We start from the raw sequence: 23,573 nt of genomic DNA, 5'->3' as shown, positions 1-23,573 counted from the left end.
GAAAATGTGTGAACAAGAGAGAACATTTGTGTGGAATTTCAAGAGAAACGAAGTTATTAGCAAGAATAGTTTAGATCAAAGAGACTCGCGGTTTAACCGACAATAGACGACAAGAATCTCTGTCAGAAGACTGAAATTGCAAACGCTACCGTTTCGTAGAGCACGACGCTCGTTCCGGCAGAGCCTCTCTATTGTGGAGATGGTGAGCGAGATGGGCTGCGAGAAGCCGAACGAGAGCGTGAGCGAGAACGGCTACGGCTGCGTGAACGAGAACGACGTGGAGAATACTTTGGTGATGCACGACGTTCGGCACGTGGTGAACGAGAACGGCTGCGGTCACGGCCGCCACCTCCACCGCTTCCACCTCCAGATGAGTTATCTTCGCGTACACGAATGTAGGCGGTTTCACCCTGAAACAAGAAATATTAAAACTGAGAAACTTTCATTAAAAGAAAAAACTCACCTCATGAGAACGGAATTTCGTGTCGTCCAACTTTCTAACAGCGTACTTGACATCATCGTAACGAGTGAACTCGACGACTCCAGTTCCGTCGCGAGCTACATCAGCATAGCAGACATCTCCAGCCTCGCGCATATGATCTTTAAGATCTTGCCACGATCCAGTTGGTGGGAGTCCTTCAACAATAACTCGGTATCCGGTTCTTCTCTGTGGGCCACCTCCTCCGCGGCCACCTCCACGTCCGCCACGGAAGTCACCACCACCGCGATAGCCTCCACCTTCTTCGTTCAATGGACGACCTCCTGGTCCGCGTGGTCCAACTCCACGGGTGAACTCAACTCGAATACGACGACCGTCGAATTCATAGCCATCACGTGCACGTACAGCGTCCTCAGCATCTCTGTAAATAACGAATGCACTTACTGCAAAATTGAGATGTTGACTCACCTGTGATCTTCGAACTCGACAAAAGCGAAAGCTGGTCCGCGTCCTGATTTAATGTCAATGTACTTGATGCGTCCGTACTTGTGGAAGATGTCTTCGACTTCCTTCTCACGAACATCTCCTGGCAAGTTGCCAACGTAGACCTTTTGGTCTTCGGATCCACCGCGAGGCATTCCTCTGCTGAAAAAAAGAATGTTTAGAAAATGTTTAACTTGAGATCGAAACAAGGACATCGATAGCACGAGAAACTCCTTCGAGAAAAACCGAAGAAATTCAGAACAGTGAGAAGTAGAAAGTGAAGACAGATACTGCCGCAAAACAGAGAGATTCGGGTGCGATCTGGCTGAGAACAATCTGGAAACTCTAAAAAGAACGACGATTTCGCAATTTCCCGCCTAAATCGAGTGATCAAGATCGTGGGCCTAAAACCTAGCGAAAAATCCGAATCGTCCGAACACCCATCGAAAAAAATGTTATTATTTCGAAAAAACACCCATATTGCGCAATTTTCAGCAAAGAAAACCAACATTTTTCTTCGAAAAAGAGTTAAAAAGAGCTGACATCATCTCGTTTTTCGAATATAAAAAATACGCGACGCAACCGCAACGCACCGGCGGTCCTGGACCCGCGAAATTCAAAAAAGTCCGATGGGGCGCGCTTGCTGAGCGTTTCGTCATCACTCATGTGGATTTACGGGGTGGCTTAAAGTGTAATTGTTTAGTGTGTCATGCGGTTTTTGTTATTTTTCGGCAGCTTATTGTGAAAAAATTTAGAAATTTTTTTAATTTTCAGCTTTCTCAAGCTCAACACAAATGCCCAATGAAATCGGGAGTAATAGCGGTAATTTTTTTAAAATCAATCAATTAAAAAATTTGAAAGAAAAATGTTCCAGGCAGCCCAGTGGTCGCAGATTCTGGCAAAAAGAAATGGATCACTTGTGGAATTCTTCTACTAGTCAATCTACTCAATTATATGGATCGATACACGATTGTCGGAGTTATGTCTAGACTTCAACCGTTTTTTAATATAGATGATAAACAGAAAGGGCTATTACAGGTTTGAATGTTATTTTGAAATTAAAAAAAACATGTTGTATTCTAGACGGTTTTTATCGTCTTCTACATGATTTTCGCGCCGTTGTTCGGATACTTGGGCGATCGATACAATCGAAAGATGCTGATGCTGACGGGGATCGTAATTTGGATTGTGGCAGTATTCGCGTCGTCGTTTTGTACAAAAGACGTGAGTGAAAGAAGAAAAAGGAATATATATATTAGGGAAAAAGAGAGAGAGAAAGAAAAACTACTGCACAGTGAACGATGTGATGGGTAGAATGAATCTGATGAACCTGGCCTCCTGTCGTCAACTGAGAAACATCTGTCCGCGCGCTCAATTAGCGTTCAGATCGTGTCGAGACCCACATTTATTGATTCTATAAAGAGCGTTATTCAAATAAATAGTATTGATTTAGTAATGACCACAAAAGAAAGAAAAATTCAAAAACGATAAAGAAAAATATCGAAAATAAAACTATTTCAGCACTTCCAATATTTCATGCTATGCCGTGGAATCGTTGGAATTGGAGAAGCTTCATACTCAACTATCGCTCCAACCATTCTGTCGGATTTGTTTGTCGGAGGAATGCGTAGTCGCATCTTGATGATGTTCTACTTTGCGATTCCAGTGGGAAGTGGTCTTGGTTTTATTGGCGGCTCAAAAATTGCACTATGGACCGAATCGTGGCAGTGGGGTGTTCGATTTTCGCCAATTATTGGAATTGCTTGTCTTCTTCTGATGATTTTCTTGCTAGAAGAACCAGTTAGAGGGTCATGTGAAGGAGCCAGACAGAGTGGGGATAACGCATCGTTCTGGGAAGATGTGAAGTATCTTTTATCTGTGTAAGTTATTACATAGCTATCTTCTTGAAATCAGGAGCTTTCGACGGTTAGCTGAACATTTGATTACAGCAAATCGTTCTGTATCGTCACAGTTGCTTCAACCGCAGGACTTTTCTCAATTGGAGCGATGAGTTGGTGGACACCAGACTTCATCAAATATTCGTATGGAGTTACACACAAGTTAGCTGAACTTCCAGAAGATGATAAGTCTTCGTAAGTTTCCACAGTGAACCTTGAGGTCATTTTAAAACTAAGTTTTCCAGTATTGACTTTATATTTGGAGTGATCACCTGCTGTGCAGGTATTGCGGGTGTTTCCATCGGATCCGTGGTATCCCGTGCTTGGAAAGATGGAACATCAATCTTCCAAGATTATGCCTCGGAAAAAGCTGACGTCTACATTTGTGCTCTCTCAATGTTTATCGCTCTACCATTCCTCTACTGCGCAATTTACTTCGCTGGACACTCTACGAACGCCTCTTTAGTTCTTGTATTCTTCGCTATCACATCAATGTGCTTGAATTGGGCAGTAAACGTGGATATATTGATGTATGTAGTTGTGGCGAATCGAAGAGCGACAGCATTGGCGGTGCAAACTATGATCGGACACATGTTTGGAGATGCAGCCAGTCCTTATCTTATTGGAGCAATTTCCGATGGAATGAAAGATGATTCGGAATCGATTTCTTCAAAGTTCTTTGCTCTTCAAAGCGCTCTCTACTTGCCCACGTTTGTGCTGGTTCTTGCTGGAGCATGCTATCTGATTGCCACGTTCTACGTCGAGGAGGATCGTCTGGAAGCGTTGTTCCAGATGGATTGTAAGTTCGGAAACTTAATTTCGAAACCTGAAAAGTTTTTCTTCAGCTGCGGACAACTGGATGCATCAGAACGCTACAGAGGATATGGATGCGTTGATTCCAGTTAATCATGAGACCGAGGGAGGCCATGATCATCCAATGAATTCTCCAGAAAACGCGGAAACAGCCTGACGGTGCGACGAGGAACAGCAACAAAAACAACAACGGCCATCTTTTAATTCTTCTGTTAGTTTTCAAGAAATCTTCATTTTTATTCAACTTATTTTCAGATCGACGGTAACGACATTGAAAAGCTTCCATCAGATGACGAAGACACCGAAGACATAACGATCCGATTCGACCGGAATCAACGAAAAAGTGGTGGTACAGACGCTCCAAATGGAGAGGAAAACACCGCATACTTATCCGATGAAACTGACGAATGGGACGTGCAGAAAAGAGATTCAGATGAAGAAGAGGTCATCTAAATTCTGAGTTTTCCATGTCGTTATAGTGTTCGTTGTTGTTTTAGTTCTCCTGTTTTAGTTTTTGTAGCTGTTCCTCGCCGTCTTTCTGGCATCTCGCCCTGATTTCTTTAAAATCATATATATTTCTCTCTGTATTTTTGTATATCTGTAAATTCTCCCCCCTTGTCAATTCTCATTTCTAATGGTGCCGTAGCTGTGATTCTTTTTTTTCTGTCAGTGCCCTCTCCTTCTAGTTACAGGTCGAATATATTCTCAAAGAAGACCAAAAACTTTCAATAATCATCCCATTAATCATCTTCTTTCCCTCTTATCTTATTAATTTTCATTTATAATTCAGGTGTAATACCGATGACTTTCTAGTTTTTTCCCTACCGATGCTGTCTTCTTTTGACCCGAAACATGTTATTGGAATAAAATTCCGCTCTATAATTTGATGTTGTGTTATTGCTAGCTTGTGGTTGTGGATTCCATCGTATTTTTGGTTGTGTTTGTTCATGAACTTTAGTTTTTAACTCAAAATTTCAGATGAAACCAAGAAGAGCACCTGTGATTGTAAAGGCGCTAGATGAGGGGTTTCAGAGACCTTTCGTAGAAACTGGTAAGATAATTTTTTAAATTAAAAGCGAAGAAATATTGTTTTCAGACCCCTACGACGATATTCAACTGGAAAAAGTGCTCAAAGAGCTCTCATTCATCCGAATTAAACTCGATCAAATCGTTCTCCCCGATATCAACCCGTTCATTCAGAGACTTCATAATTTTCGAGAGTTTTTTGGGTTGGTTTTTTTGTTTTTCATCTTTATTTCCCATTCAATGCAACCCAAATAGTATTCAGATTCCAACTCGAATACTCATTCCCATGCCTTGATGTTGTCTCGAAATCTCTCAAAACTACAGTAAGAATTCCAGAAAAAGAGGTGGATGTGATGAAGATTGTGTTCAATCATCGGGTAAGGTAGAAATATAGAATTTCCTTTTCAGTTTTTTGAAAATTTTCAGCGAATAGTCCTTCTGGATATGCACCAGGATCAGATTGAGCAGTGGCAGAAAGCACAACTAACGATTCACCTTCTTGTCAATATGTCTGTTAATGGGAGGCATACGGTACATAATTTTTATTAGCTTTTCAAAGCTAAAACCTTAATTTTCAGACCCGCCCACTCGCAAAATGCCACGTACGTCTCTCCGATTTGATCTTTCCTCCGTATATCATTCATCGTGATTTCGACTTTGTCGGCGAGGAATTCGAGGGAACCGCCGAAATTCGAATCGATTTGGGAAGTCGTGTGAAATCACTAATGGAGAAGTTGAACAATTTGAGAGGAGATCGAAGTCTGGAGGATACTTTTGTGGTTACCGAGAAATCAGTCGGGCGACGAACGAGGTCCAGAAGTTCCAGTCGTTGTAGAGCTCACTCCTCGGCGAGCTCATCTGGAGCACCAAAGGCTCCAAGTGTTGGCTCCAGAAGACCTCATTCTGCGACGTCGTCTGTAGAAACTCCGATTCTGACTCAAAGACAGCAGTTTTTCGGAGAGAATTTCAATGGGAATCAAAGTTTGAATCGACAGAACCCAAATTCTACTCAAAATGCTCCGCCTAGAAACGAGTTATTGCGGCCTCGAATCAATTCTAACTCTTCTATCGGCTCGGATTCTGTATTCGTCCGTCCCACTGCTGAACATCCACGTGTTCTAGAAGATATGGAGATTCCAGAGTCCTCCAGACCCAGAGAACGTATCACCAGAACTGTAACCGAGTCATATGGAGCGTCTACAGTAGGAGATACGGTAGAAGAGGTGACACGTCACGGTGGGAAGTATTATATGGAAGTGACGGTACATGAAGCAATTGGATTGCCGCCTGTGGAGGATGAGAGTGGCCGTATAACAAGTCCATCTTCCTATGTTTCAATTCTGGGGCGTGACGGTGATCTCCGGTCGCCGGTATTCAGGAATTCGCGAGATCCACGATGGAATTTCGTCGCGCGATTTGCAATAAGTTCAGAACGACGAAATCTTGTGATCAAAGTGAATCATCGAGGTGTCGTTGGTGACAGTGCATTAGGATATGTGACGATTCCACTTCCAACTACAAATGTCAGAAAATCAGTGTATGAAATGACGGATGTGACGAGAATGGCTGTGAAGTATACGAGTCAAGTGCCGATGCTGACGATTAGTTTGGAGAAAATCCGAAATATCGATGACGTGGAAGGATATGAGGATTACGAGAATCATCATAGAACATTCTCCAGAAGAACGACGTCTTCTAGAAGTACACAATCATCGCCAACTCGGCCTGCACCGCCTGTAGTTCGTATCGAATCCCCGCCGATTCTGGAGAGCAGTGAGGTTATCAAGGAACGAATGCAACGATGTATGGCTGATTTGGAGAGTATGATGAGAGGAATGAATACATAATTGTACTTCAAGTTATCCATTTTTATCTAAATATTAACTGTATTTTTTCAATTGTGCTGTGTCTGACACATTCCTGCCATTTATTCGATTCGATTTTATCAAGATACTCAACAATTATAAATGATCTGCAACTTCTTTCTTTTATTTTATTCGATTTAATCGCCTTCAAAGCAGCTAGAGCTTATTTTTCTCTCTTTTTCCTCAAATTTCCCTCTCCTGGACTAGATTCCCAATAAACTTCGACCCCCAGCCACCTACTCTGCGTCTCCTCTTTCAACACGCTCTCTCCTCATCCATCAACCAATTTTCCATCTTTTTTCCGGTTCTTTTTCCGATAAATGTGCTGGAATTCGTCGATAGTTTCGGTTGTTGGCGGAAAATGAGGGATATCGAGGATTTTGTGTTCACTAATAAACAATGTTTAGCAGTTTGTATTGCTAAAGTGAGTTTTTTGTTTTATTTTTTGAAATTTTTGAAATTTTTTAAAATTATAGAATGAAAACACAAAACTCTCGCAAATCTTTCAACTTTTGGCACTGGATGATAAGGAAGAGCAATTCGAATCCCAGCCGCTCAGTCATAATGTCAGATGTTCCCTGATAGGAATCGCCAATTTTCTACTGAATAGTCATGGAAAATTCGCTGATGAACTGGTTCCAATGTTGCTCCGAGCTCTGAGTGCTCTTCCGCATATGAAATGGATTGATGATGGGCTGCTGAATAAATCTGATAGTGAGTTTTAGAGGAAATGGTAGATTTTTGCTTTAAAAAACACTGAAAATTGGGAAAAAGTTTGTGAAATCCCAAAAGAAATGTCAGAAAATCCGCAAAATGAAATTCATATCTTCATTGAAAAACTCAAAAACTCAAATTAGAAATGTGTGTTCGAGATCCAATGACTCATGGATTCGAAATTTCTCGAATTTCCTGATGCGAATTTTGGTGATATATTCCAAAATGGAGGATCAGTTAAGAGAAATCCATATAAATCAATGTCGGAAATTGTGAATTTGTGCTGTTTGACACTGATGAGACCGTATGAAGTGTCGAAAGACCAGGAGAAAAGTCCAGTTTCGGAGAATTTTGCAAAGGAGATCAGCATTTTTTCGAAGTCAGAACTTCAAGGACTCCAGCTTTCATCTGAAAAAAACTGAATTCAGAAGTCTCGTTAAAAACGAAAAAATCGAAAAAATCGAGTCTGGGTCGCGTTGGACGCGTTTTTTCTTGTCAAAATCGCAAAAAAATCGAGTCAGGGGCGCCTCCGACGCGTTTTTTTTGTGTAAAAATCGCAGAAATAGAGTCTGGGGCGCGCTGGACGCGTTTTTTCTTGTCAAGATCGCAAAAAATCGAGTCTGGGGCGCGTTGGACGCGCTTTCCAGTATAAAAGCAAAAAAAAAGAAACTGAATTCAGAAGTTTTCCGACTAAAAAATCACTAAAAACTCACTTACAATTGAAATTTTTTTTAAATAAAATTTTCCCTTTTCCAGGAATCCCAATCCAAGAGCAATTCTCCTTCTGTTTCAACACATCTCTCTCCGACTTGGCCGCCCATCTTCCACGTTACCGAGATCAAATCATCGCTGCACAGACGGATGCTCTCGCGTGTGCAGTTTCAGCTGTATACGATTTGTTCGATGATGAGGAGAATCTGGAACACAACTACTCGCATGTGGTTAAACTGATGTGCTATGTTTTGGGATTGACTCGATCGATTGGGAGGTTTTCCACAGATTATGATACTCCGCTGATCTCGTTGATTTTTCCGTTACCGATGGATGAGACGAAGAAGTTGAAAGGAAATAAAGCAGAGGATTGGTAGGTTTTTAAACTGAAAAATGGCCGCGAAATGGTTCTAATGGTGTTTAAAAACGACTGAAAACAGAATCCCTACGACGCACGGTCTCCCACACTGCAAAAAAGAACTGCAAGAAGGCTCATAATCCAAAGGTACATCGAAAAAGGGTACATCGTGATCATAGGGTACATTGAATCAAAGGGTACAGTGAATCTTAGGGTACATCGAGGAGCTATAATCATGGGGTACATCTAGTCAGAATTTTTATAAAATTTCAGAAGTCTCACAGTTTTCATCAATTTCTGATAAAAACTTTACAGATGTAGTTCGAGGAACATATTACTGCTCTTTGAGAAGGATGATATACATATAAATTACTCTAATAACCATTTGCAAGATGATCATATTGGAGTTTCTATTATTGATTCAAGCATCTTCTTAAATGCTAAATCTTATTATGTCATCCCTTCTCAAAGAGCAGTAATATGTTCCTCGAACTACATCTGTAAAGTTTTTATCAGAAATTGATGAAAACTGTGAAACTTCTGAAATTTTATGAAAATTCTGACTCGATGTACCCTATGATAACGCTATGGGTGTACCCCATGATCATAGCTCCTCGATGTACCCTTTGATTCAATGTACCCTATGATCAAATTTTTCATAGATGTACCCTTTTTCGATGTACCCTTGGATTATGGGCCCTGCAAGAAACGTGAAACCGATTTTTTCACGTTTTAATTCAATTATTTTATTTTTTGCAATGGAAATCCAGTATTTTCAGGTTTTCAGACGTTGTAATGGGTGAAAAAAGATCCCATACATCAGAATTGTGTAAAATTAAATTCTCTATCTTATGAACCAAAAAACGTGATTTTTGGTCTGAATTTGACTTAGATACAGAAAAACCGATTTTCAGAAAAATGAGCATGACTTTTTTTGGCAGAAAATGTTTTCTGATCAGAATTGCACAGTATGTACTTTAGGATGCTCTGAAACCATTACAACGTTTAGAAAAAGCTGAAATAATAGCTGAAATGACTGGAAACTTCATGTTTCTGAAAACGTTCTTAAACTGTTACAATTTTTTGAAGAATTGTTGGCTGAAATTGCTGAAAATATCTTCTTCTTTTTTTATGTGCAATTTTTATTAGAAAACGTTTTCTGCCAAAAAAGTTATACCAATTTTTCGGAAAATCGGTTTTTCTGTATCAAAAAAGTTGTTTTTTTTTTCTGAAATTCACGTTTTTTCACTCATAAAACTGAGAATTTGATTTTCCACAATTCTGATGGATGGGACCCTTCTTCATCCATTGCGACGTCTGAAAACCTCAAAATTCTGCATTTTCAGTGCAAAAAATAGAAGAATTGAATTAAAACGTGAAAATAACGGCTTCACGTTTCTTGCAGTTCTTTTTCGCAGTGTGGGAGACCGTGTGACGTTTTTCTTTTTCTCCTCAAAACTAGGAAAATCACATTTTTCTGAAAACATATCTGAGAAATTCCAGTCTTCATCGAATCAGCAGCGACGAGTTCACATTCGACACTCCAGAGAATTCAGAAGCGATTCTCCTCGACAAGACTCGTCTCATTCGAATGTATAATAAACTCGGCGCCTCGTTTCTTGTCCATAATTTCACTGGAGGTCTCAAACTGGAAATGTGTGCTCAGGATCTGGAGAAGTTATTTGATTCGGTTCAACGACTCATGGATTCGAAATTTCTCGAAACTCTTGATGTGATTTCTGGAGATATATTCCAAAATGGAGGATCAGTTAAGAGAAATCCATATAAATCAATGTCGGAAATTGTGAATTTGTGCTGTTTGACTCTTCTGAAAGATGTACTTGGACCGTATGAAGTGTCGAAAGACGAGGAGAAAAGCCCGGTTTCCGAGAAGTTTGCGAAGGAAATCAGCATTTTTTCAAAGTCAGCGCTGCAAAGATTGGATTCTGAACTTCAAGGACTTCAACACTCTTCTGAACCAACGATGACATTGAGTTCAGAAGTTTCCCGACAAAAACTGAACATCCAATCCGCTACAGTATCCCTTCAACTAATCGCGTGGGCTGCTGTTGATGACATCGATGCGGATACGATATGCACTGAAATCATCACTCGATTATTCGCAAATCAGTCACAAAGAACGATTATCTCTCAGCTGCCGTTGTATTTGAAAGCAATTTCAAGCATGGCGACACTGGCGGAAAAGTTTCCAGCTGTTGCGACGACGGCGGTGAATCAGAATTTGCAAAGATTTCTGTTGGAACCGGCGCCGATGTTGACGAAATTAGCGTCGGATAGTACACTGGAGAGGGGGAAATCAGCTGGAGATGTTATTCAGGTGAGGGATTTCGGAAGAACAGCACGATCTCTTCCACACAGCGAAAAATAACTTCTTTTAATTTTTGCATTGAAAATGCAGTATTTTTTGCTTTTAAAAACTTGCAACTTATCAGAATTGTAAAAAATGAAATTCTCTGTCGAATGCAGTGTGTCTTCTCGAGACGGTCTCAAGAAAATTCTCGAGAAAATTCTCGAGAGAGTTCTCGAGAATTTCTCGAGAATTCTCGAGAAATTCTCGAGAGATCTCTCGAGAGATTTCTCGAGAATTCTCGAGAACGTTCTCGAGAGATTTCTCGAGAATTCTCGAGAATTCTCGAGAAATTTTTCTCGAGGAGTGAATTCACGAAAAACTCACAAAAAACCAATTTTACTAAAATAAGTATGTGAACAAGTGTAATAGAGATTGAGATTAAATTGAAAGAGATTCATTTTTAACAAGAGAACCGAGTTCATTAAATCGAGAAAAATGTCAATAATAACTAATGGATAAACTATATTTTTGTCAATAAACCTTTAATAATACAAATATTTGACAAAAAAAAACAACGACACTCCGAAATTCCGCACCGCGCCATAAATAGTAAACAAAATTTTCAAAAACCTATTCTCGAGATTCTCGAGAATTCTCGAGAAATTCTCGAGAGATTTCTCGAGAATTTTCTCGAGAATTCTCGAGAGTGTCTCGAGAATTTCTCGAGAAATCTCTCGAGAGATCTCTCGAGAATTTCTCGAGAATTCCTTTTCTCGAGAATTTTCTCTTGAGAAGACACACTGGTCGAATGAGCTAAAAAAAACGTGAATTTTGGACAGAAAATAACTATTTTGATGCAGAAAAACCGATTTTCAGAAAAATTGGTATTACTTTTTTGGCAAAACCTTTTCTGATAAAAATTGTACATAATGTTCTTGAGGATACTCTGAAACTGTTGGAATTTTGGAAAATGGCTGAAATGGCTGAAAATCAGTTTTTCTGTATCAAAAAAGTCTATTTCTCACCAATATTCACGTTTTTAAAGCTTTTTCGATAGAGAATTTCATTTTCTACAATTCTGATGGGTTGCGACGTTTAAAAAGCTGGAATTACTGGATTTTCAATGCAAAAAAAAATAAAAGAATTGAGTTGTGATAAAATCGGCATAACTTTTCTTGCAGTTCTTTTTCGCTATGTGGGAGCCCGTGAACAGCTCAATTAAGGACTGATATGAATCAGATTCATCTAGATCTAATTACACCGAATTGTAGGGTTGGGAAATCTCGGACCGGCCCAGATTCAAAAAATGTGCCCAATTTTTTCACATGTTTTTACGAAATTTTCATTTAAAAATAGTCAAAATGCTCCAAAATTCTCGTACGCTTCAGTTTTTATCGATATTTCAAACATAGTCGAAAATTTGAATCACAATTTTTTCAATAATTTTACCATACTTGCAAAATTTCGGGCTGGCCCGCCGGGCCGGCCCGGCCCGGCCCGGTTTCAGCCCGGCCCGGCCCGGATCGGGCCGGATTTGAATTTTTGAATTTTTTTCACTAGAACTTTTTTCTATAATTTTTTTGTCTGAAAATTTTCCAAATTTTTTCTCAAGAATATAAAAAAATCAGTTTTAAGCGAGTTATAAGACCTTAAAATTCCAAAAATCGCTCCCCGTCGTCATTTTTTTCAGTACATTTCAATAGAAATTCTCGTCATCTGAGCATGAAATGCATTCATAAATGTTCATTTTTCGAATTTTTTCTTGAGAACTTTTGAAAATATTGCTTTGAGGTGTACGACGAGGAGAATTTCTATTAAAATGTTCTGAAAAAGTGCACGACCAGCATCGATTTTTGACATTTTGAGGTCTCATAACTCGCTTTAGACACATTTTCAGACATGAAACCAAAAGAAATTTATCTTTTTCCTGGCTTTCTAAATCGATTCATATCAAAAATCCTCAGTTTAGAAGTAGTTGTGTCCCCCTATAAAAATTTTTCCAAAAAAATCGGAAAAATTTCGAAAAAAAAAATTTGAATTTTTTTAGTACTGAAAATCCGGGCCGAACCGGGCCGGGCCGGGCCGGAGAAATTCTGATTTCGGCCCGGCCCGGCCCGTTGCAACTCTGAATTTTACATTTCTACAGGAGCCGGGCCGGCGAGCAGACCGGACAGGACTGTGGAAAATTTTTCAGTCGGCCCGCAGTTTCCCAACTCTTTCGAATTGTTGTTTATTACAGTTTCATGAAGTTCTAAAACGGACAAGTACCGTTTTTGGCTGAAAATTTCTCATCTCATAACCAAAAGTTTCGTTTCCAGAACTCAAAATCGAGCAACAACCTGAATGACGCCACCTCAAAACGTAAATTAGTCCTCGACTCCCTCCGTAACTCCGCGATAAAAGCAATTTGTCGAGCACTGAAATCATCGATCCGAATGGAAAGTGACAGTGTTCAACAGTGTCTGGCAGGACTTTCAACCAAACTTTTCGTTTGTTCCAATGCAAATAATTTGTGAGTTTAGTTTTGTTCTAGAGGTTTTGATGAGGTTACGGTAGTGCCGTTGTTTTGAATAATTTTCGCATCAAAAAATTTTAATTTTTAAATTTCCTACAGACCAATCCACCCCGATTTCAGGTAATGAGTGTGTTTACCTCCTTACTCCTTTAGTTTCTTTTCTTCCTTGGTATTGTAACATACGGATTCTCGCTGTAATACCATGAATGCGTGGGCATGCTATTGATAATGCTTCATCTTTAATTCCAGATTCACTAGGGAATGTTCCCGACGTGACTCCGCCTTTCAAATTGGCACATACCCTGTACTTTTCAACTCGCTGATTCTGAATATATGATCCAATTTTAAAGAATAGTTCACAGAATCGAGATATATGCATTTTAAGTAATTTTCAGTACAAAATTGCATTTTTCAGGAGAATCAAAATCAATTTTAGACCCAAATTTTCCAATTTTTTCTGTGTAATACTTGTAATGGAAAGTTGAAAAAGCATACTAGGAACGTTTACTGATTGAAAAAAGTTTTCAGAAAAATTATTTGATCACTTTCATTTTGGACAAGTTTTTAATCAGCGAACGTCCTAATATGCTTTTTCAACCTTCTTGGGTCCAAAATTGGCTTTGAGTCTCTTGAAAAATGCAATTTTTGTACTGGAAATGACTTAAAATGACTATATCTCAGTTCAGTGAAGCCTCCTTCAAAATTGGATCACATATTCGGAATCAGCGTGTTTAAAAGTACTTAATAGGGTATGAGCCAATTTGAAAGACTGAGTTAAGCCTGGAATACTCCCTAATCAACTTTCCTCAAAACTCATTAAAATAATTTCAGTGTTGTCTCGCTGGTATGCGAGAATGCGATTCAAACACTCGGTGGAATCGGTGTGGGACTTGTTGATTCGACAGCTGTAGAGGTTCCTGAAATGGTTGTGCAAATCTATTTGCAACGATTCGCGAATCCACCGTCTCAATTGGATGTGACGATGATTAGGTGTCTGGCGGAGATGTGGATTGCTGGAGCGGTAAAAATCAACAAAAAAATTGACGCTTTTTTGAAATTTTTTGCAGAGATCAATCTACGAGAACGTGTGGAAACTGTTCACCCAGATATGCATAGAATCGTCGAATCGAGTGTACAGTCAGGGGAATAACGACTCGAATGATCAGAGATACACGTATGTATTCATAGTTTAAAGCTCATCGGCACACTTCTTACAACCGCGCTCTACCGAAATTCTAGGAAATTGTGGGTGAAATTGAGAGACTCTGAGAAAAAGAGACATTTTTCAAAGGGGATTTCGGCAGAGCGCAGTTGTAAGAACTGTGCTAATATAATTCAACTCTTTGTTCAAAAAAATACAACTCAAAAGTGCTTCCAGACACGTCTCCCTGGCGGTCGATATGGCGATGAGTCGAATGGCGATCGGTGTGAAGAATGAGGATGACAAGATGACGTTGCTCGTTAGGTATAGTCAGAGTTTCAGCTTCGCTAATAGATTTTTTTAAAGACTTCTCGAGCTATTTGTCCAGCTTGGAATCGAGGGAAGACGTGTTGGAGAGAAGGTTTCGAAGAGTACTGTGAAGGTAAGGGATCCAATTTTTTGTGTGGCTTTGGACTTTTTTTAAATGAGAATTCTAACAAGAGAGATGAGGGTTTTGGGAAAAGTACAGTATGTTTGAGGCCTGCATATCAATAATCTGAAATCCTGTAACTGACAAACAGATATCAGCCAAAATAGTTTTTTTCCTATTTTTCCGCAAAAATTGTGCCGAAAATCGTGATTTTTTCACTTTTTAGACGATTTAGATGTATTTTTCGTTCAAAATTGCTAAAATTCGTGATTTTCTTCGGAAAAGCTCGAAAAGTGCAGCATCCTGAGAATCTTGAAAATCATAATGATCAAATGAATCGTCTGAATTAGAATGAACTATGATTAGGGCGATTCCTATTTGAGATTTTCCATATACGGATGATTCTGGAGCAGCGGACATCCTGGCATACAGACACACAGATATTTGTCATTCGGAGGCCAGATAACTCCCATTTTTTTGATTAAAAAATTTCAAATCTTTAGTTTTTTGGGTTTTCCAATCAAAATCTCCAAAATTTCGTCTGAAAAAACCTGATTCTAGGTATAGTTTTAATCTAACTCTGTAATTAATTCAGAACAAAAATGTACATTTTCTGTAAAAAATAGTATATTCTCTGATTTTAACAAGAAAAGGCGCCCCAGACTCAATTTTTGGCGATTTTGATAAGAAAAACGCGTCCAAGGCGCCCCAGACTCGATTTTCGGCGGTTTTAATAAGAAAAACGCGTCGGAGGCGCCCCAGACTCGATTTTTGCGATTTTGATAAGAAAAACGCGTCGGAAGAGCCCCAAACTCGATTTTCTGCGATTTTGACAAAAAAACGCGTCGGAGGTGCTCCAGACTCGGTTTTTTTCGATTTTGACAAGTAGAACGCGTCCAAGGCGCCCCAGACTCGATTTTCTGCGATTTTGACAAGAAAAACGCGTCGGAGGCGCCCCAGACTCGATTTTTTTTTTGATTTTGATAAGAAAAACGCGTCGAAGGCGCCCCAAGACTCGATTTTTTTTGGATTGACTCGCAGACAATTCTGAAAGTACTGTACTTTCCCCCATCCCACATCTCCCATTTATATTTTTCTAATCACATTTGAATTGCCATTATTTATTCATTTTCTCCCTCTATCCGCTCTAATAATTTGCAGCTGACTATAGTGGCACTGTCCACTTCCGTAAACTCCGTCAAGGTGTGATAATTGCTATTTTGCATTTTAAATTTTATTTTAATCAAACCAGCATTCATTTTTTTTCTCGTGATTGTCCTTTAATACCTCACTGTTGTGATTCCTTATTTGAGCTTTTTGTCTGAAAAATATGCATTTTATGCGAGAAAATCGATCACTTCCTTCACTTACACCGCTATCCCTATACGATAACAACGCATTGTAGTATTTGTAGTCTGTAGTTTGTAGTCTTGGTTACAGTAATCCCCCACCTTAATACTAATTTTCAGATGTCAACAAGCGCTGGAAATCTTGGAGTCTTGATGCCAAAAATCGCGTCGCTTCTCCGACGAATGCAACCGATTTCCGAGCCGACACCGAAGCTTCGATCACTATTCAGAGACTTTTGGTTCTACTGTACCGTACTCGGATTCGATGTGGAATCGTCTAGTTTGTGGCCTGAAGAGTGGTATAATGCGGTTTGTGAAACGGCGACGAAGACGCCCGTACTGATTGCGACGGAGAATTTGAGATCGGAATTGATCGACAACGCGGCGATCCGATCGGATTCCATCTCTCCGCAAGAACTCCAAGAGATGAGGAATACGGTATTGGCAGAGTTGAGTCATCAGGCGGAGGCTGTTCCATTGATAAATCGATTCGATTTCGCCAATTGCACATATCTGTTATCAGTTCATCGGATGGAATCAATGAGACTAATTCATGCAAACCATGTGGATGCATTCAGCTCATTCTTCAAATATATCGAGGATAAGACTGTTAGGAAAGATAAATCTGGACTATGGACTTGTATGCTTGCAGCGGCTCCCCGTATCTTTCTGAGTTGGTGTGAGAAGATGATGAAACGACGGGATAATGATGAGCCGACTGAAGAGGCCTTGGTCTGGCACGCCCAGTTTCTTCTCTTCAAATTCAATCATCATTTGAGAGAAGTGCGGAAAGTGGCTGATGCCTGCTTGTCTCAACTTGTCAAAGCCTTCCCGTATCTTCTATGGAACACCGAGGTCCTTACCACAATCCTCCGTCTTCTTCAGGAACTTGAAGACAATCTTTTGAAGGATCCGACGTGCCGAGAGCCACAGTTCACAATTGAGGGATTCGAGAAGGGGTGGACAATCCAACTTCAGGATTCTATAGAAGGACGTCGTGCTGTTGTTAAGGACTTCTCCATGAGAGTCAAGCAGATTCTGAAGGAAGCGTTGATGTGGGCACCCGCGTCAACTCACAGCAACTTGCTGGAATATGTATCGAAATTCGGGTCTGAAAGGGATGCGGCGATGCAGTTGGCTATAGATGCGACCAGTGAAGGCAAAGGGAAAAGTGGATCATATCTGACTTCTCTCTACAAAAGAAGTAATTATTTGGGACAAGTGAAGGGAATGTTGGCGACGACGTTGAGTGGAGATATAGATCAAGTGACTGCGGAGAACAAGTTGATTGACAGGCTGGAAAAGGATTTCCAGAGAGCTTGCAAAAGTGGAAAAGATAACGAGATGGAGCAAGCGGTGTTGTTGCTCACTGCTCTTTTCGTTAGTCTTCGCTGCCTCAACGAGCGGATTCTCACACTTCTCGTCCGTACACCCCTCCACAACTTCACTGAATCCACCATCTCTTTGTGTACGATGGCTTGGAACTGGTTGTTGAGTGCTCGTCCAGAAGCACATAGCTTGTTTCTCCATGAACAGGCTAGAGCGTTCGCCGACTCGTGTAGATTTGGTTTGGGATTATTCGAGAAAGAAAATGTTGATATGAGTTTATCTCCGCTATGCAGACAAGTCGAGCGGCCTCCACCATCCGCGAATTTCCGACCACATCGAGAATGGATAGAGTTCATTGGGGAACGGTGTGACGTTGCGTCGTACTCATCACGTGAGCAGTTGGATGTACTTGAAATGATGTTTTCACAAACGCTATCCGCTCAAATTGGAACCGGACACCTTCATGGATCAACCGCCTGCAACACCTCTAACCTTACTGGAACTACCAAAAGAGAGACGATTAATCAAGTGACACGTGGAATCGAAGCGGTCGGAGTAAGATTCCGTTTGCTATCATGTGTACTCGGAATGGTTCAACAAGATGCTTGTTTGCTCCGCCCAACGAATGTGCTCATTCGCCAACGTGTCTACTCATCAGCCTTCCACTACTTCACAATGGCACCGCAAGGTCCAACTCAAGCGGAGGAGGCTCTTAGAGAGGATATTAGATTGTTGGCGAAGTTCTTCGATCATTTGAAGAGTGACAAGCATTATATGATCAAGGAGACTATGGCGAAAACCGATAAGAATATAGTGATGTCCAGTACAATGTCACATATGCAAACCGCATTTGAGAAGAGTTTATTGGTGACTGCCGGTGGATCGATATCAACTGGAACCAATGGAACACCGACTACCACTTTGATGCTTCCCCCGACTACAAACTACGCGAATACTCTTACTCTTTCTCAGAAGTCTATCGCTGCTGCGACGGCGTCGATTCGAAGTGGAAAATCGATTGAGGCAAAACTCTCGATTGAGGAGGATCGGAGGATCAAGACATGGATGAAGCAGAGGAACATGCTGATGCTTCTAGTGGCTAACGAGATTGAACGGCTCTCCGCTTGGCTCCACCCACTTGCTTTGGCTCAGGAGGATTGCACGCTGGAATCGGAGCAATTTTTGAGATCTCAGATTCTGGATATTCAGGGAACTGGAGGAAGTAGTTCGGAGAATAAGAAGAAGAAGATTTGGAGGGAACAGGCTGAACTCGCTTGGAGTATTTCGCCTGAACTCGCTATCCAGTTGCCATCGAGATTCCGAGGATCAGAAGATCTCATCAAATGTGTCGAAGGGCTTGTTAGATCACAACCGGAACTTGTCGCTCATATCCCTGAAGCACTCCCATTATTCCTTGGAAATGGATCGACGGTTTTTGAGACAGCAGACATGTCACATGTACTCACTTGGGCACGCTGCTCACCAGTCATGGCGTTGTCTCTTCTGACACCGAGACAGTACCCGACTCATCCGATTTCTATGCAGTATGCTGTGAGAGTATTGAGAAGTTATCCGGCGGACGCGTTGTTGATGTACATACCGCAAATTGTGCAGGCTGTTAGGTGAGGAGGGGACAAACAGACAGACAGACAGACAGAATAGAAAATCGGAGACATGTGGACAAACAGACTACCATGCAGACATATAGACAGGAACTCAAAAAAACGACACGATTTTCGTATCCGCGCTCCACTGGAAAATTTCGGGGATTTCAATAGAGCACGATTGCGAAACTATAGACAACTACGCTCTATCGGAATCCTAATTTTCAGTTTCGGTAGAGCGCGATTGTGAAAATCATGATGTTATAATGGCATTCTAGCATCAGAGACATCAAACGAACCGAGACGTGGACAGGAACTTGAATCTGGCGCATCTTTGGAGCTTTCTGATCTAATTCATGCTGAAAATGCGTCAAAGGCGCCCCAGATTCGGGGTTTCGATGTCTCACAGATTGGCAGCCATAGTCTGGCGTACCGTTGGCGCTTTTTGATCTAATTCTGGCTGAAAATGCGTCAAAGGGGCGCCAGAGTTGTAAGAACTGCGCCGAGCTAATAAACCACGGGAAAAAATAGCTAATTTTTAATCAGCAACAAACTATTTTTATTCGTCGCAAATGCTGTTTTTATGGTTTTTATTTCATTGAAAACTCTGAATTTCAGATACGACACGATGGGATACATTTCAGAATTGATGATCTGGTTAGCTGGACACTCTCAACTCCTTGCCCATCAACTCATCTGGAATATGCAAACAAATATGTACACCGACGAGGAGAGCAAGATAAAAGACAGTGCTCTATTCGACCCGTTGAATGACATAATGCAAAAGATAATCTCTCAATTGGAAGGAGCCGCCCGTCGTTTCCACGAGGCAGAATTCAAGTTGTTCCATCAACTCACTGCTATATCTGGAACTATCAAGCCTTTCCCGAAAGGCGATGCTCGAAAGAAGGCGTGTCTGAAGGCGTTGGCTGATGTCAAGATTGAGACGATCACGTATTTGCCGTCGAATCCTGAAGCGGTTCTTCTGGATTTGGATTATTCATCTGGAACACCAATGCAGTCGGCGGCGAAGGCACCGTTTTTGGGTAAGAAAAACTTGGGAGTCTGGCGCGCGTTGGGCGCGAAATATATGAGAATGAAGATCTTATGTTTGAACTGATTTGAGCAGGCTCTCTAACAAAATAGGAGAAGAAAAAAAATTCAGATGAAAAACTAACAAAAATTCTTTTTTTAATGAATAATTAACAAAAATCCTGGTTTTAATGAAACATTGACAAAAAATCCTTATTTTTAATAAAAAAATTTCAAAAATTCCTTTTTTAATGAATCTTGGAGAAAACTAGTTGTCTGGCGTACCTTTGGCGCGTATTTGTAACTGGTTTCGGACTGATTCGAAAATCTTCATCTGTTCGAAATTCCTTTTTTTATTCGAATTAAATTTACTTGTCCTTTTCCGGATTTTTGAGTAAATTTTGCACTTTTTTAAATCAAAACTTCACGTTACAACCCTCTAAAAACTGCTACTGTTCAAGTTTTGATCCAAAAAGTTCAAAATTTACTCAAAAATCCGGAAAATGGAATTTCAAATTTCAAACTGGGGATTCGAGTAGAAACCAGTCACAAATATTAGCACGGCACGCTTCTTACTACCGCGCTCTACCGAAACGGAAGAAAATTGTGTGCAAAATTGAGAGATTCAGAGAAAAAAAGACATTTTTCATGGCGATTTCGTTGGAGCGCAGTTGTAAGCACTGTGCGGACCTAATATGGTTTTAGTTTTATGAATTACGCGCCAAAGGTACGCCAGGCAACTTCCAGATTCATAGAAAGGATTTCCGTCAATTTTTCATTTAAAAGTTTCAAATTTATATCCAAATTTCTTAAAATTTCAGCACGATTCCGTGTGAAACGATGTGGAGTCCGAGAACTCGAACGAATCGGACTACAAGCTCAATCTGAAAAAGAAGAGAAATCAACAGACGCCGATTTGGAGAAACTTCGAAAAGTTCAAGACAGTCGAGTGTGTTGGCAGGCGGCAATTTTCAAAGTTGGAGACGACGTTCGTCAGGATATGTTGGCTCTTCAGTTGATGCAACTCATGAAGAATGTGTGGGCGGGGCTTGGTCTTCCAGTCAGAGTATTCCCGTATAGAGTGGTTGCCACGTCACCAGGATGTGGAGTTATCGAGTGTGTACCCAATTCGAAGAGTCGTGATCAGTTGGGACGACAGACTGATTTCGGATTGTACGAGTATTTTAAGACGCAGTACGGAGATGAGAGTAGTGAGACGTTCCAAGAGGCGAGACGCAATTTTGTGAGGAGTATGGCCGCCTACTCGGTTTTCAGCTTTTTGCTGCAAATCAAGGATCGACATAATGGAAATATTATGATCGATTTGGATGGACATATTATACATATTGGTGAGAAGAAGAAGAATATTGAATTTTATTCAATTTTATGAGAAAAAAGTAAATTTTTGTGAAAAATTCTTACTGAAAAACGTAGAAATTTTGAACTTTTTGATACATTTTTGGGATTTTTGGCAGCTTACTGTATTCCAAAATTTCATAAGTTCCATAAGAAAAAATGTCTAAAACAGACAGATTTAGAATGGAAATTCAACTTTTAGAAAAAATTTTGAAAATTGAGAGTTTTTACTGAAAAAAATCTATTTTTTGTGAAAATTTTGAAAAATTCTTACTCAAAAGTATTCATATTTCCAACTGTTTCAAAATACTAGAATTTCATAAAAACCTTTTTTTTCCTAAAATCAACTACCGCCGAGTTTTGAGTACAATTTTTTAAAATTATTATTTCAGACTTCTAAAATTCAATCTTTTCAACATTTATTCGTTGAATCTATTAAAACAGCTAGGATTTTGTAACCGCGCTCCATTGAAGATGAATCAAGAGATTTCGAAAGGGCGCAGTTGTAAAAAACGTGTTGTGCTATTATTAGCACGGCACAGTTCTTACAACCGCGCTCTACCGAAACCGAAGAAAATAGTGTGGGAAACTGAGAGACTCAGAGAAAAAGAGACATTTTTCAAGGGGATTTCAATGGAGCGCAGTTGTAAGAACTGTGCCAAGCTAATAGATCGGCACAGTGCTTACAACTGCGCTCTACCGAAATGCCCTCGAAAAATGTCTCTTTTTCTCTGAGTCTCTCAATTTCCCACACTATTTTATTCGGTTTCGGTAGAGCGCGGTTGTAAGAAGCGTGCCGTGCTAATAATAGATTTTCAGTTTCAAAAATTGTACTTTTGTTAAAATTTGAAACTTTTTTAATACAAAAATCTTATTTTTTCAAAATTTTTCGTATTTTGCAATTATGCAAAAAGCAAACTTCTAGATGTTTAAATTTTAAAATTCTTAATCTTTAAGATACTTTTCTTCAGAAACGTGAAAATTTCCTATTAGGACGGCACGCTTATTACAACCGCGCTCCACCGAAATGTCCTTGAAAAAGTATCTTTTTCTCTGAGTTTCTCACTTTCGCACACTATTTTCTTGGGTTTCGGTAGAGCGCAGTTGTAAAAAGCGTGCCCTGTGCAGTTTTTGCGCAGTTTTTACAAATTCGCTCTACCGAACCTGATACTGTAGAGTTATTGTAGCTACCGTAACCCAGAAAACGAACGCTAGGGGGGGGGGGGGGATTACGGTATTGCAACCTCGCCCTACCGAAATTCTTCAAAAGATCGTTTTAAGGTGTTACGGTAGCTACAATAATCCCTGGACTACGGTAGCTTTACAAGAAAGGCAAAAAGTTTATGTAAACTCGCTCTACCGAGATTAAGAAATTATGGGTTCGGTAGAGCGCACATGTGAAAATATGGCGAGGTTGTACTATTAGCTCGGCACAGTTCTTACAACTGCGCTCCACCGAAATGACCTTGAAAAATGTCTCTTTTTCTCTTAGTTTCTCAATTTCTCACACAACTTTCTTCCGTTTCGATAGAGCGCGGCTGTAAGAAGCATGCCGTGTTTATACTATTTAGCGAGAAACTTGAAAATTGTCAAGAATTTGAAAAATACTATTTTTCGTGTTGTTAAATGTTTTCCTCATTCAACCAAATATCTCTTTCCAGATTTCGGATTCATGTTCGAAAGCAGTCCAGGAGGAAATCTGGGCTTCGAACCCGACTTCAAACTCAGCGAAGAGATGGTGGCGATAATGGGCGGGAAGATGGAAGCAGCTCCATTCCGTCAATTCGCATCTCTCTGTGTTCACGCCTATCTCGCAGTCCGTCCCTATCATAAATCGTTCGTCTCGTTGGTCTCTTTGATGTTGGACACACATCTTCCGTGTTTCCGAGGAAAGACAATCAACCAGTTGAGAGCACGATTCGCGCCGGATATGAATGAAAAAGATGCGGCCAAGTAGGGAAATAAAGCATTTTTTAGAAAAAAAAAGGCTGAAATTTTCAGATATATGCACTCTGTAATCACCAACTGCTTCCTGAACATTCGCTCGAAGATGTACGATCAATTGCAATATTTCCAGAACGAAATCCCTTATTAATTCAATTATTTATTGACTTTCCTTGCCTCTTTAACTTATTTTTTCAGTGTATAATATAGTGATTAGGTGTTCTTCGGTGTATAGTTTACTTTATATGCTTACTT

At 40.2% G+C, this 23,573-nt stretch overlaps 3 protein-coding genes across 3 annotated transcripts; 2 read left to right on the top strand and 1 right to left on the bottom strand.

The window, feature by feature from the left end:
• Nucleotides 1-188: 188 nt before the first annotated feature.
• On the bottom strand, nt 189-1,077 carry GCK72_008793 (uncharacterized protein; the record flags this gene model as incomplete). Its single annotated transcript, XM_003107586.2, has 3 exons — nt 189-410; nt 464-860; nt 908-1,077. 3 exons carry the CDS (start codon nt 1,075-1,077, stop codon nt 189-191), a joined length of 789 nt encoding a protein of 262 aa, XP_003107634.1.
• A 639-nt stretch (nt 1,078-1,716) lies between these two features.
• Nucleotides 1,717-6,506, top strand: GCK72_008792 (uncharacterized protein; the record flags this gene model as incomplete). The annotated part of the gene is made up of 13 exons (XM_053727046.1): nt 1,717-1,744; nt 1,797-1,960; nt 2,006-2,146; nt 2,444-2,802; nt 2,872-3,015; nt 3,066-3,619; nt 3,666-3,721; nt 3,889-4,077; nt 4,612-4,684; nt 4,730-4,862; nt 4,922-5,036; nt 5,086-5,190; nt 5,238-6,506. 13 exons carry the CDS (start codon nt 1,717-1,719, stop codon nt 6,504-6,506), a joined length of 3,330 nt encoding a protein of 1,109 aa, XP_053586623.1.
• Nucleotides 6,507-6,885: 379 nt separating this feature from the next.
• GCK72_008791 (uncharacterized protein) lies at nt 6,886-23,469 on the top strand (the record flags this gene model as incomplete). Its single annotated transcript, XM_053727045.1, has 14 exons — nt 6,886-6,948; nt 7,001-7,238; nt 7,995-8,322; nt 9,811-10,645; nt 12,937-13,130; nt 13,965-14,154; nt 14,201-14,307; nt 14,512-14,598; nt 14,641-14,716; nt 16,174-19,004; nt 19,605-20,032; nt 20,840-21,367; nt 23,036-23,327; nt 23,376-23,469. 14 exons carry the CDS (start codon nt 6,886-6,888, stop codon nt 23,467-23,469), a joined length of 6,291 nt encoding a protein of 2,096 aa, XP_053586622.1.
• Between the last annotated feature and the right edge of the window lie 104 nt (nt 23,470-23,573).

This window comes from Caenorhabditis remanei, chromosome III (assembly GCF_010183535.1).
Source record: "Caenorhabditis remanei strain PX506 chromosome III, whole genome shotgun sequence".
Classification (NCBI taxonomy): Eukaryota; Metazoa; Nematoda; class Chromadorea; order Rhabditida; family Rhabditidae; genus Caenorhabditis; species Caenorhabditis remanei.
Note: the sequence above shows the minus strand (reverse complement) of the source record. Positions and strands in the feature narration are given on the sequence as shown.